We start from the raw sequence: 15,286 nt of genomic DNA, 5'->3' as shown, positions 1-15,286 counted from the left end.
TTTGATGGTCTCAATTGGAACACAAATTGTTTATTCATCATTTGTTCAAATCCGCACAGTCGTTAGCACAGGCTCTTTTTGTGAGAATTATTTTAACAGACGATTCCCCGCGAATGTGAATTTCGATCAAAAGAGTATTATAGTATGTTAATCGCTAGCGCACTTTTATGTATAAACTGAAGTGCTAAAACAGTATAACTGTGCATTGTAAGAAGAAAATTTTAAGTTCACATCCATTGCCTATTTTAATGTCTTTTTTTAATTTTAGGGTGCCCCTTAAGTGCCTATTTTCGTGCCTTTTCTTAGTTTATGGGAATTTTTAAGTGCCTATTTTCATCATTTTGGTGCCTATTTGACTGCCTATTTCAGAGGTTTTTAGTGCCTTAAATACGCGCCCTACTAATGACTCAGTCGGGAAAGTGATCGTATTGAGCTCCCAGATGCTAGGTGAGCATTGCTTGAATCGAATATTTAATGCGGCACAAATGAAGCATTCTGTATGCAGCACATTTGCTATGGTCAATGATCTACCATTTCCAAAAAAGGACATTTAGCAATTTCTAAAAAATCTGCCCGGACGCCGGACAAACACTTAAAAAGGAGGACATGTCCGGATAAAAGAGGACGTCTGGTCACCCTATGTGCAAAAGTATTTAAATAATTCCTTTTCTTCACTTTCGTATTCAGAGAAGAAACAAGTGATTGACAATGGTCGACCATGTCCGAATCTCACGATGTCAACATGTGTTAAAGGAAAAAGTGGTGCTGGAAAAGGTTTTGAGAGACATTTTCGAAAAGAACTCTATGAAATTTCAGACTGGCTTTGCGGGTGTGATGTGGTGAATAAATTTTACTGTTGAACATGTTTATTATTCTAGACTAAAAAAGGTGTTGGGAATTATCAAGGGTATGTGGATTTGAATCATCTCAATACTGCAGTGAGAAAACATAGTGAGTCTGAATTGCATCTTTATAGTTTCTTTAAATTTAGTAGTTTTGTTGCCACCCCTACTAGAATTGACGTTCGTTTGGATACTCAACGAAAAGCTGAAATAGAGCTACATAATGAAAAAGTAAAAAAGAACAGGGAAATATTAAAGAGGTTGATTAGCAAAGCAAGAACTGCCATGAGGAAAATGCAGCATCTCTAAATAAGGGCTATTACATGGACTTCCTTATTGCAATTGCCGAGTTTGATCCCTCATTAAAAGAACATTTATTAACTTCTACAGTTTTTCGCGGTACTTCGGCAGGCATTCAAAATGATTTAATAAATTCAGTTTCGGATGTTCTGAGAGATGAAATCTACAATGAAATTCAAAACACAGACTTTGTGGCTATCGTGGTCGATGAAACATCAGACATTAGCAAAAAATCTCAGATGTCAACAGTGTTACATTTTTTTTCCGGCCTCACCGAAAAAAGTCATTGAAAGATTTCTTGGATTTCATGAAATGAGCGCCGATAAAACTGCAGGAGCTCTTTTTAGTCACGTGACTGAAATAATGGATAAATATAAGTGTGGGGATAAATTAATTGCCCAGACATACGATGGATATTCTGTAATGAGTGGTCATTTCAATGGCCTTCAAAGTAAAGTTTTGGAAAATTATTCGAAAGCTTTTTTTACACATTGTTATGTTCATGTCATGAACTTGGTGCTGCAACAATCGTTAGAATGTAACAAAGAGCTTAAGGTTTTTCTCTCATTCTCCAAAGAGGTTACAAGGACTTTCTGCTTTCATGTCCAGAAAGCTCCCGTCATTAGATGGAATTTTACCTCTAGGCTTGTGTGGACAGTCAATGACAACAGAGAAGCACTGCTTATGTTTTTTGAACATGTTAGTGAAAGTGGAGACTTCAATCATTTGACTGCAATGACTCCAAGAGGATTTTCTAGCTTCCTGAAGGATTTCAAAAATATATATTTTTTTTAAAAAAAGGCTTTATCCAACTTGCTTGCCTTTTCAGATGTATTATTCAGTATATTGCAATCTAAAAATGTTGATATTTTGTATTGCAGTAATAAAATAACTGAATTTCAACGACAGCTGAAAAAGGAAAGTCAGAATTTCGAAACACTATGGAATTCTATAACTGATGCATAGAAGAGGAAGAGGTTGTTGAAATGGAAAGGAGGCGACTGAACAACGAATCACAGAAAGACCACTGCCGGAGGCTTTACTTTGAAATCATTGATAATATCAGCAACCAGATAACAATTAGATTCGCATCATTTGATAAATTGCAATATTTTGATTTACTAAATCCCACAAAACGGGGCTACTTGAATAAAAGAGAAAACTTTCCTCACCATCTTGTGTACATAAATTGCAGGCTATTTATGGCAGTCTGTTTAATTTAACCAAACTACAGAATGAACTTTATGTTTGGTATGCTTCCACTGAAGGATCAGAGAAAGCACCAATTGAGATTGTAAATTATCTAATGGACACGAATCTAGTGGGTGGGTTTACGGAAATATATAAATTAGCAGTGTTGATCGCAACAATTGCTTCCACGACGTCATCTGTCGAGAGATCGTTCTCATAACTGAAGAGGATCCACACATTCTGCCGATCTACTCAAAGTCAGAACCAGATGACAAATTTAAGTCTTATCTCCATCCAGAAAGAATTACTTTCTATGCTGCGAGAAAGGGATAAATCCAAATTTTATGAGGCGGTGATCAGCGCATTTCTCTCTAAAGAAAGAAGAATAGAACTCGAATTCAAGTAACTGTAAGTAATGAGCAGTTGATTTTTCAAAATTTACTTTTTGGAAGGATAAATGAAGGGTAAGGGGAAAAACCGGGAATGTGCATTTTACCAATTTTTCAATGAACGGGTCATTCTTATGTCCACGGTTTATTTTTAAGGGTGATAGGTAGGAGTTGCACCAACCCCTCTGGTTGCAAACTCGTGCTTTAAAAATTAATTGTATGGCGAAGTATTGAACATATTAATTTTCTCCTTACCCTTCAAATATATTAATACTTTAAATGAAGTATTTACTTCATTTAAAATAATTTATGTAATTTAATGTTTTTCTAAATATTTATAAAATTACACCAAAAAGGTACGGAGAAAATTTGTAATATTGGTTCGCAGAAATAAGAGGGGGAGGGGTTAACATTCCTTCTTTGCCAACGCCTGAAGTTCAGGGTCAGGAGATGCCACTGCTCAGCAGCCTCAACATGTGGTAACCCGGTTGACAGCGATAAAGACCTACTCCTTAGTACAGTACGTCCCAAGTTCAGCCATAGTTTATATCCATCTCTAGCCTTTGCTTTCACTGTTTGCCTATTGACGCCTACATGAATCATGCTCGAATTTTACCGCAGAACAAATTTTATTTAAATTCTCCATTAAATTTAGAAAATCTCTACAAATGCACTGACAGAGCTACCAAGAGTTTCCAGGAAACATTTTAGATACTATCATCCAGCAACAGGGGTTTGTTGTCGTCAACAACAGTGGCGTGTCCAGGATTTTCAAAGAGGAGCTGGTGTATGTATACTTTTTTTTTTAGTAGGCCAGCCCTCATTTTGCCATCTTTTTCTGCTTTTGACTTTTTTTTTAGGAATACTGCGCTAAATGGGTGTTTTGACCCTCCCCCTCCCTACCAAGCCCTGCTTGGCCATACTATTGGTCAGAAAGACAAAATTCTCAAAAGAAACAAGGACAGAAAATATGAAAATTACTCAATTTTAGCATGATGTATACTTCCATTATATTGTTCACTATATGTACCGATTCTTTTAAATAATATCCTATTTTTATTCTAGGTAAAAATAAAAACACAACTGTCATAAATATACATCTTTATGAAGTTCTATATGTGTCACTAAGTTCTGCAAATTTCTTAAAGTTTGTTAACAAAACCCTGGTTCCAATAATGCTTCTACAATTTGTGGTCTGTAGACACCTTGAAGTAAGTACGGATACAAAATTTGCCAATAGTGATGTTGTACTAGTTTGATACTAAATAGTAAAGATTTACATGAAGAATGTTAATAACTTGCACCTCCTTAATTAATGTAAGATTGTGATGGGTTTTGACTTGGAAAAACAAGCTATATACAGGGGTTGGACAAAATAATATGAACACCCGATTAGATGAGCCCCATTTTCGAAGTTGTGTGTCTGCACTGGAATGCACAGAACGCGTCTTTTCTTTTCTCCGTGTCCTATGATCCCTCTGCTAGAGGTATGAGCCACCAGTAAGCCTGTGAACAGCTTCGTGTTGTGTTGCGCTGCCATTATGTCTGACCTTATACACTTCCAACAAGGGAAAATTGTTGGTGCCCGATTAGTTGGTGCATCCGTAACAACGGTTACAAAGTTAGTAGTGGTATCGCAAGCTACTGTATCATGACAGCATACAAAGTGCAGGGGAAAACAACATCTGCGAAACAGAATAGTGGTAGAAATTCGAAACTGACAAGAGAGACAGGAGGGCATTACGGAGGATTGTTGGCTCTCAGAGAAAGACCACAGCAACCAAAGTGACTGCTGAGCTGAATATGCATGTTGAGAATGCAGTGTCAACGAAAACAGTGTGCTAGGAACTGCATAAACAGAATATCCATGGCAGAGCTGTTATTGCCAAACCGCTTGTTATGCAGGACAATGCCAAACTGAGACGTCAGTGGTGTCAGGAGCACAAAACCTGGACTACAGACAAATGGAAACATGTCATGTGGTCCGACGAATCTACCTTCACACCATTCCCCACCAGTGGACGTGTTTACGTATGGCGAACACCAGCCGAAGCATACAATCCAGACTGGCTGGTGCTAACAGTGAAGCATGGTGGTGGTAGTGTAATGGTGTGGGCAGTCATTTCATGGCATTCACTGGGTCCTATTGTCACACTGAAAGAAAGGGTAACTGCCAAGGTGTATGTACGCATTTTAGGTGACCATCTTCCAGGATGATAATGCCCCATTCATAACGCTGGCATTGTCCAAGATTGGTTTGATGAGCACGATGATGCACTTACACATCTTCCCTGGCTTGCACAATCGCCTGATTTGAATATTAGTATAGAGCCATTGTGGTCAGCATTGGAAACCAGACTACGGGCCCGTTTCCATCCGCCATCCAATCTCAAGGAATTGGAGCAGTTTCTTGTTGAGGAATGGTATAGCATCCCACTGACTACCATCCAGGATTTGTATGCATCCATTCCCAGGAGGATTGAAGCTGCTCTCAAAGCCAAAGGTGGTCCCACACCATATTAGGTGGGTGTTCATATTATTTTGTCCAACCCCTGTATGTATTCAACATGTATTTTACAAAACCAGCATAATTTAATAAAACTTTATATTCATATTAAGCAGTAACAAATTGGCAGAATTGTGGATTCAATTGCTGACTGTTAGAAATATCAGACTCATCAAGTTATCTGTAATTTTGCCAACATGCATGTAGTGATGAAGACAGTATCAATTAATAAGTCCCTCCTTTATATAAATATAGACATGCTATAACAAGCACTATCATTAGATTATTAAGGAATCAACGTCTGGTCATTTTTCACAATGGATGTCTCAACAATGTCATTTGCTGCAGTGTCTGCACCCTCCAATCTTTTGTGAACCTAATGTTATTTTAAGTGTTCGCCATTTTCTTATCGAATGTGCCAATTTTAATATCCTCAAACAATTTAACCTTCCCAACTGTTTACCATCCATGTTGGGAGATGATGCCAGAGTTTTTAACAAATGTTTTTAGCTTTTTGTAAAGAACGGACCTTTTACACTGTCTCTGAGAAAGTTTCTATTGCATTCTTACATTTTTAATGTGTTGTGCATGTCCTGTGCATGTCCCTTTACAGCCTTGCACTTTTAGCCTTCTCGAGGGACATTTTACACTCCTTTTTTAATGACCAGGTAAAGATTTTAGATAAGGGGATTTTTTTACCCATATACTTTGAAGGGTGCAAACTGGCCATATGTGCTCACACCCCCAAAAAAAATTTTAACACGTTCATTCAACAATGGTAAAGTGTAAAATTTAAAATCTGTGCATCAAAGTGTTCATGAGCCAGAGAAAAAAATATCTGCATCACAATATTTCTATTTTAGAATTGTACAGTATTGTTAATAATAAATGTAATAATAGCACAATTAGGACAGCAATCTTGCCTTCATTTTGCCATAAGTAAGTTTATTTTGCTCTTATTGTTTTAATTTGCTTTTTTGCTAAGATTTTTGACCACATAGACAACATAACTATTACACATACCGTTAGTAGTGAAGAAAGGCATTACACCATTCTAATACAAACACTTGGTATAACTTTTGCAACCCATGTTGGGTGAACAAATGAAAGTTTATACGGTTACAAAATGTATTGAATTAACATGGATATTACGCAAAATAACACAATTTCAAAACTCCAAAGAACCACGACATATGGTTGCACCAACATTTGCTCTTGCACGCACAAAGATGAAGAACCAAGTTCTGTTACATCATACATATAACCCTTCACACATCAACATCTCACTGCCATCTAGTGACCAAATATTAGAATTCAATGACATTACACTACTGAACAACTAGAGAATGCCATTTCTTTGTTGGTAGTCTCGGAGATACTTGCATATGACGTGAAAGAGTGGTAGCCTGTTACCACCAAAAGTATAGAAAAATAAAACAAATTTTGTAATTACCATCTCACCTTTTGTGAAGTCTATAATACGCTAATTGCAAAGCCATTTGGATGTAGGAATCTGGATGGAGTTTCTGTTTTTGAATGAACTTCTTTCCATACTTGTCAAAGACTTCCCTAATAACAATTAACTCAGCCTTCTGAAAAACGAGAAATTCACAATGTCAAACTGTTATTGCAACAACAAACAAATACTCATTTTCCTTTTAATGCATAGAACTTAATAACGATACCTGTATACTCTGTCTTTAACATTTAACTCTATTAGCCTGTGGCTAACATAAAATCCATAACATCAAGATTACATTATATACGTATATTGCTTCCTGTTGATTCCTTGTTGCCTATTTTCCACTGTTGAATGAAATACCTCCGAAACCTTCTCGTACATGATTTTAGTGTTTTCATTGCCGTGGATTGTACGATGCAATGAAAAATTTTAAAAATGCTTTACAGCAGAATATGCAAGAAATTTCTGCATTCAGAACTGAAAATCAGGTACTTAAATCCAGAACCAAAATGAGCTTTCTCTGATAATTTTAAAACAAGTTTCCAAAGCATTCCATGGTACCTTAACATGCTAATAAGCAAATTTTAAGTGCTGAACTGCACTCGATACTTAAGAGAATAATGTTTAGTCAACACGTTTCAAAATAAATGAACAAATACATTGTGCAGAGAATATCTCCCAGCACATAACTGCTTTACAAAAAAACTTCAATTTCTTTTTGTTCACTAATTCTGGCAAGTACAAGAGAAATATGGGTTTTCCTGCCTTCTCCTGGTTTCTTCGGTCAGTGAGAATCCTGTGGGTGCTATTCCTAGCCGATAGTTAGGTTTCTACAATAGAATATCTCCTGTATGCACCTAAACATAAAGTAAAATAAATTTATGCTCACATTTTCCTCTTCCTCACACTTAACACGAGCTATCTCCTTCTCAAGCGTTGGATCCAGAAGGAAATTTAGCAATTGTGGCTCTGGCAAATCTCTGATGTCCCTGGATCCATTCCAACGCAACTTTGTTTCGGACAAAGCAAGCTCTACATAATGCGTTGAAGACACGCTTACAATTCCATCAAATGCCACATGCTGAGGGAAAAAAAAATTAGCAAAGTGTATTTCCAGGTTAAAAATTTGGCACACGATCAAAAATTTATCTTCATAAAATTAGAATTGAAAATAACAAGTAATTTTATGATTTGCCTGTAAATCTCACTAAATATGAAACAAATACATAAAGCGACTCCGCACAAAAATAATTCATATTAAAAATGAGATTATACGAAAGTATTGAATTTTACGGATGTAGAGTGTATTTCTCAACTGCTGGGCTGCAATTTTCATTAACATATACAGTGGAAGCCTGATTTTACAATCCCGGATTATACATTTTCCTGCATTTTAAGTTCTTTCAGCTTGGTCTCCTGAAGAACGTAAAATTGAGGTTGCACTGTATTTATATTTGTCAACGGACCTAGACAAAATCAAACTATTACATTTTATCATTATACCATCATTTATTTATTAATATTTAATTTCAAGGGCACATTTTAATTGATGTATTAAGTTTAAAAATTAATATTGTTAGGATTAAGGCATTGATTTTTAAAAATTTATTTAGTAAGGATATCGGGACTGGACCTACAGTTTAAAATGGAATCCAAATCACTATGTGTCTCCACAGGGTATCGAACCTGAAGGCCCTCGATTACAAGGTGACAATGTTACCACTACGGTTTCAGGGAGGCCTGAATAAACATAAGAAACACATAAAAATAAACTACTAGGGAGATATGGAAACTCACATCTGCTATGACAGTTGAAAGACCATTAGCGAAGAACACGACATTCATGCTCTTGTCCGGCCATCTATTTGAAAAATTTTCACATAATGATTTATGTAATGATTCCGCATGAGAGTTGGCTATTTCATCCTCCAGTGACACCACAAGTATGGCTTTGCCTATCTTCTCCAAGTTTTGTTGATTTTCAATGGATAGCTTGCTCAACCACTCTCTGTTCTGAAAGAAAATCAATATTTTTAAGATCATAAATTACATTCGTTGAAACTGGGAAATATAAATGCAACTTTTACACTGAAAAAACAAAAGCAGCAAGAGGTTGAAACAAGTTGCTATACTAAGACTCTTTTTTTCATAATTTGGAAGACATTTAGAATGATTTAAGAATCTTCATACATTCATATCAGATATTTTTGCTTTAAATTTGATAACTTGTTTGAGCAGGTATGTCATGCACCATGGACGTGTGGTCTAAGGTGTCAGGTTTTAGACTCTGGATACGGGATGCATGCTGGTTCAAGTCTCCTGGGGGAGAAGTGTAACAAACTTTTCTCCTGGGATTTCGGCCCATGTACGGGACCGGTGGCCCACCATTGTGAGGAAATTGGGGATCTACGAATGAGTAGCATGGTACAATGACTGGGAGTTTGGCATGCTAACCAAAGTAACTGGTTGGATGATAGCTCACCTCTGCTGAGGTATGTGGAAGCAAGGCCTGCAGTCGGTAGGTAGGCCTTGGCCCTCAAGGGCTGTTGCACCATGGGGATTATTTAAGCAGTCACCGACAAAGAACAACAAGAAGGAAGTAAACTTTTCAATAGGAGTGAGTCTTGCGTAAATACTAGAGCAGAGCGAATGTCGTTACTGGTAACCACAGATACCAATACCAATGCTTGAACATTGTAACAACTAAAAGTTGTTAAAAAATATTGATTACTATTAATGGGTGAGTATTTCACTTCGATTAAAAGTATCAATTTACCACAGGTTTGCTGCAAAATATTCAAGAGTTACAGAATATTCAAATATCTGTTATGCAATCGCTAGAGGCCTGCAAATTTTGTTTTTGACGAAAACACGAAATATGAAATTACATGATATAATGTTCATTTTTCATGTTTCTGAAAGGTGTGAGGTTCATTTTCCTACCCTGTTTTGTCACGAAATAATGCGAAATGAACTGCATAATGCAAAATACACTTAAACACGAAATTTACCGTTTATATACCGACGCGACACTTTCTGAAGTCTGGAGTATCTGTGAGTTATGCAATTCACGGAAAATTGCTTAATTCTGCTGTAAATATTTGAGAAGCAAAAATTGACCCCTTTACACAGAAATAAACTTGAGTTGAGTTGATGTTTTAAGTCCACTTTATGCACAGTAAGGCTAATCGGGACTGTACCTACAGTTTAAAGTGGGATCCGAACCACTTGTGCCTCCACCGGACAGACATAAACTAAATACTCTGGTAACTACATAAATGTTCTATTAGAAGTGCAGTTTTTTAATCAAATTTTGAATTACGTATATTCACAATTTTAAAACCAAAATGTAATTTTATATAGCACTTTTGATGTGATTATTCACCGCTATAACACCGATATGTTATATTATTTACCGCTTTTGAACGCGAAATCGACTCTGTTTTTGTACCGAAATTTGGCTTTTTTATTTACCAAAAATATGTGCCTCTAGCAATCGCACAATACTGGTGCAAAATAAATTGTAACTTCAAATTTTGCATAATTTCCAAGATAAGCAGACTCTGCAAAAGTGTTGTACAGCATTTTTGCAGTCGCTACGGAAGACCAAAATGCCGGAAAAGTATTTGCCGGTATTAGAAAATAAAATCCAGCCAATACATCAGCATCGATATTGGCTCAGCCCTGGTAAATATCTCTCCCACTCTTAAAATGAAAATAAAATTTTAGTATGGCAATATAAACTGGACTGGGAACATACTAAGACAGGTCATGGATATAATTCAACTTGAGAGTTAAATTTCTCCAAAATTTTGTTCTGAACCCATGGAAAAATATTAATTTCGAATAGTTGAATGTAAAAATCTGTCATTTTGTGAAGTAAATGTCTAAATATAAAGTTCAGTTTTTTTTTCAAAGGCAAAACACATTGCAACTGGTCAGATGCATTAAGGAGGTGAATGAACCGTTAATGTGCTCAATGAATTTAATAATTGGCTTAGTAGAATATTGGTTATTGATACAGTAAAGCTTCTCAATAACGGACAGGCCTGGGGGATAAATAAATGTCTTTTATTAAGAAGTGTCCGCAATTCAGAAAAAAGTGTAGGATGTTACACAATAGGATAAGCATATTACACTACATTCAAGGAACAAAATACTACATACGGTGAATTTAAATTTGCTAAAGTATCCCTGCATACATTAGAATTTTTTTTAAAAAAAATACAGTATACATAGTGTAATCCTTTGTTAAATTACTGCGTTCAAAATGCTCTTTCATTTTCAATACGCGCTAACTATTTCTGGCCAGACCCAGATTGTCCAAAATAATCATCAATATTTTTCTGAATCTTAGTTATTTACAATTGGCCATGTCTTGAACACTAAGTTTCTCTCTCTCGTAGACATTGATGACTTCAACTTTTTCCCTTAAAGTCAGTCGTTTGCGTCTCTGCGACATCATAGCAGAAGTTACACACACACCTCTCAAGATAACCACAAAGAATACTACGTACAAAATTTCAGCGAGAAATGCAGGCTTCACCAGGACTCGAACCTGGGTTTCTGGCATACCATGCCATTGCTCTACCACTGAGCTACCGAGCCAGCCTGGCCTCACCTGATTTTTCGCTATCGCTGTTTTACCTGCATGGAATCGTCTCTGCCAGTGCTCCCCCAATGGGATCTGTTACCTTTGAAACACAGTAGACTTCGACGTTGCCTGGTTCCTCCCAGCATAGAGATGTTAATTATTGAAGATTAGGCACACATTTTCGCTGAAAATTTCTATGTAGTACATCTTCAAAGGCAACAGATCCCATTGCGGTAGCACTGGCAGAGACGATTCCATGCAGGTAAAACAGCGATAGCGAAAAATGAGGCGAGGCCAGGCTAGTTCGGTAGCTCAGTGGTAGAACAATGGCATGGTATGCCACAGACCCAGGTTTGAGTCCTAGTCGAGCCTGCATTTTTTGCTGAAAATTTCTACATAATACATTTTCTGTGTGTGCCTAATCTTAAACAAATAATACTGTCTACTGTCTGCACTTTTAGGAAGAAATATGTTCGATGTAACATGAAACAATGCGTGCTAGTTCGAAATACTGGCCATTGTTGTATCGAATTTCCATAATTGCTACAGTTTTCTTTCAGACTGTCCGTTATTAAGAAGTTTTATTTGCGTTGGGGAGGTAGTTTTCAGTGTCAACATCCATTATTAAGAATGTCCGTTGTTGAGAAGTAATATTGCCATTAAACCCCATGTATTTCTGCAGGGGAATTTAAAAATGTCCGTAATTTAGAGGTGTCCGTTAGGAGAAGTTTTACTGCATTAGCAAAAAGTTTGTCTTAATTTGCAATAAATTAGATCCTTTGGTCTTCCATCAGGAAGAAAATGCTTTTAAATAATATCAAATAGTGCAATCTTTGACTCATTTTTGTTAATATTTCTTGTGTTATTTTTAATATTGTTTTTTTCACTGTTGGCTATTTCAGCATAAAATGGCTATTTGTGCTATATATGAAATTTTCTAAATAAATAAAAAATAATATCCAATCCACACTTTGAAAACTGACAACTAACACTACAGCACCTTGCACCACAAGATAGCACACAACGTTACATTTAAAAAAGCAATGTATTTTTTATTAAATAATAAACATTTTACAACATTAGTAATATAGGAGAATTGTCTACTACCTACTGTTGCCCATTTTGTCCGATTGTCGCAAGTCAGACACCCAACACTTTGCCCTTCCTTCAGATCACTTGCTGTTGTCTTGATGAAACGGAACTGCCTTTCCAGCTCAAGAGGTGTGATCAACTTCCCGTCTCTGTCTAGTATTTGAAGCTCAAATATGTGTCCGCCATTAAGTACAATAATATGAGTCGGGCAGTCACCTTCATCTTCTGTAACATAGATATTTCCTGTTACAATTATACACTATTAACATTGAAAATATCATAAAAGTAATAAAACCAATGGGTATATATTGTTTGTAAAGAGTGTCCCAACAAAAGCGACTGATTTAATATGCCTAATAGAATACTTTTTTCAAAAAGAATGACAAGTATGTTTACATCATTACAACGGGAAAATGTTTCAATTTAAGAATGCAAAGTTTGATTTACGCAACATGTCTTGTGGTTGGGTTTGTAACATTGTTCTTACAAGTTCCTTTATCAATGATTACTGCAGCTTAGTTGAGATGGATCGTTCCACGAAGGAATTACGAGTTTTGATAGTGAAAACTCATTACAAGAATGGCGAGTGTCCCGGTGGAGGCACATGGTGGTTTGGATCCCATTTTAAACTGTAGGTCCAGCCTTGATTAGCCATAATGTGCATAAAGTGGACTTAAACACCAATTCAAATTCAAGCATCTAATAATACATAAACCAAAAATCAAAGTAATATAAGTACAGGGTGGGGCAAGAAAAAGGTAACCGAAGTTATATCTCATTTCCATGTTTTGGTTACCTTTTTTTGCCCCACCCTTTAGTTTGGTACGTTTAGGACCATTAACAGTTATAATTAATTTATAAAATATGACTGAAAAAATATGTACAGTCACACACAGTCCTGGGTTGTATCGATTCTATTGACCTCCAGAAGTGTCTGTGATTGTACAAGGGTCAAACCAAAAGTAATAAGCATTTATTTTTTGCAGGCAACAGCTGAAGAATGAGCACTGTGTGGTAGGTGTTGCCATCTCTTGTGAGACAACATTAACTTTCATCACATGACCAGAATTGCTCCTAACAAAATGGTGGACAATCATATTTAATTTTGTCAGCATGTTGCTATTGAATTTCTCATTAAAAAGAAAATCCCTGCTGCAGAAATTCACCAGAGGCCTCAGTGTTCCTATGGAAATGTGTGCATGAGTGATAGAAGATTGGTGAAACATTTTAAAGATCGGTCCTCAAACAGCATCAACTGAATGCAACAAGGAGAGGGTTGGGCAGATTTTCTCGAACTTGGACAAACAATTAAAGCTACTCTGTATGTCCAGACACTGTACAAACTCCATCTTACATTGCACAATAAACATACTGGAAGAAAGATCATCCTCCAGCACGACAGTGATCGTCCCCACTCACTTTGCTTCACATTGATATTGATAAAATGGTGTGGGAATTTCTTCCACACCTGTCCTACACTCCTGATCTGGCACCATCAAATTACCATCAGTTTGGACTTGTGAAGGATCAGATGTGAGGCCACCGTTATGAGACAACAAAGGCAATTTAAAAAGCAGCACATCAGTGCCTTCGGCAGGCTGGAACGGGCTTCTACCGCAGGGGCTTATTAAATCTTTCAGAATGGTGGTGAAAATGTGTTCAAAGATTTGGGGATTACGTGGAAAAGTAGATTAAGGTTATGTACTTGGTTTTATAACAATACAACATGATAATTTTGAAAAAAAATGTTGTTCATTACTTTTGGTGTAACCCTCGTACTAATAAAGGAACACCATGTCAAGGCCACGACTTGAACTAGTAACTTCTTGTGGCGAGAAAATGAGTTTATTACTTAACATGCTCAGCCACTGAAGCATCAAAATGCATAAATCACACCTTTCTAACAAATACGAGGTGCATGCAGAAAGTAAGTTTCCCTATTTTTTTTTTTAAAAAAAGAACACAGTTTCAGGAAACCATTTATTGGCAACAGGTACAGCAAAGGTTCAGCTATTTTTTAACATAGCAACCACCAGAATTGAGACACTTGTCGTATCGTGGTATCAACTTCTGGATCCCACTGTCGTAGAACTCTGCTGCCTGTGAATGGAACCAGCGTGTGACAGACGGCTTCAGCTCTTCGTTGTTGCCAAAACGCTCACCGGAGGACAGGAATTTCTTGAGGTGCAAGAAAACGTGAAAATCGCTGGGAGCCAGATCAGGACTGTAAGGTGGATGATCAAACAACTCCCAGCCAAATTCCGTCAAAACAGCTGCTGTGCGCCGAGCTGTATGTGGACGAGCATTGTCATGGAGGAGCACAACACCTGCAGTAAACATGCCACGCCTCTTGTTTTGAATGGCACGTCGCAATTTCCTTAGTGTTTCACAGTAATGGTCAGCGTTCATAGTTTCACTTCTGGGGAGGAAGTCAATGAACAAAATGCCCTTCCTGTCCCAAAACACGGTGCACATCACTTTCTGTACCGACAGCGTCTGTTTGAATTTCTTCTTGACCGGAGATCCACTATGCCGCCAATGCATTGACTGCTGCTTGGTTTCCGGGGTGAAGTGCGAAATCCACGTCTCATCGCCCGTGACGATCCTGTCGAGGAAATCATCGCCGTCATCATGGTACCGTTGCAGGAATGTCAGTGCTGCTCCTGAACGTTTCATTTTGTGTTCGGGTGTCAGGTTTTTCGGCACCCACCTGGCCCACATTTTTTTGAACAGTAGGCGCTGCGTGACAATCTCATGCAACACGGATCGCGATATCTGCGGAAAGAGGCTACTCAACTCCGTAATCGTGAAGCGACGGTTCTCTACGATGCGCTGCCGCACCAGCTCAACCAGATCATCAGTGATGAGGGACGGACGCCCACTGCGCTCTTCATCATGGACACTTTGACG

At 37.3% G+C, this 15,286-nt stretch overlaps 1 protein-coding gene across 6 annotated transcripts in view; it reads right to left on the bottom strand.

Moving 5' to 3' along the window:
* CROT (Carnitine O-octanoyltransferase) overlaps positions 1 to 15,286 on the bottom strand; it is a 71,082-nt gene that overhangs the window by 25,209 nt on the left and 30,587 nt on the right. For all 6 annotated transcript variants that reach the window (XM_083111197.1, XM_083111195.1, XM_083111193.1 and 3 more), the window contains 4 exons: positions 12,396 to 12,601; positions 8,488 to 8,703; positions 7,580 to 7,771; positions 6,690 to 6,820 (listed from right to left, as the gene is read on the bottom strand). In XM_083111197.1, the coding sequence (XP_082967323.1) occupies positions 6,690 to 6,820; positions 7,580 to 7,771; positions 8,488 to 8,703; positions 12,396 to 12,601 (745 nt within the window). The remainder of the gene's footprint in view (positions 1 to 6,689; positions 6,821 to 7,579; positions 7,772 to 8,487; positions 8,704 to 12,395; positions 12,602 to 15,286) is intronic.

The sequence above is a fragment of the Lepisma saccharinum genome, chromosome 25, assembly GCF_977018435.1.
Source record: "Lepisma saccharinum chromosome 25, izLepSacc3.1, whole genome shotgun sequence".
Classification (NCBI taxonomy): Eukaryota; Metazoa; Arthropoda; class Insecta; order Zygentoma; family Lepismatidae; genus Lepisma; species Lepisma saccharinum.
The sequence above is the reverse complement of the archived record's forward strand: the minus strand, read 5'-3'. Positions and strand labels throughout refer to the sequence as shown.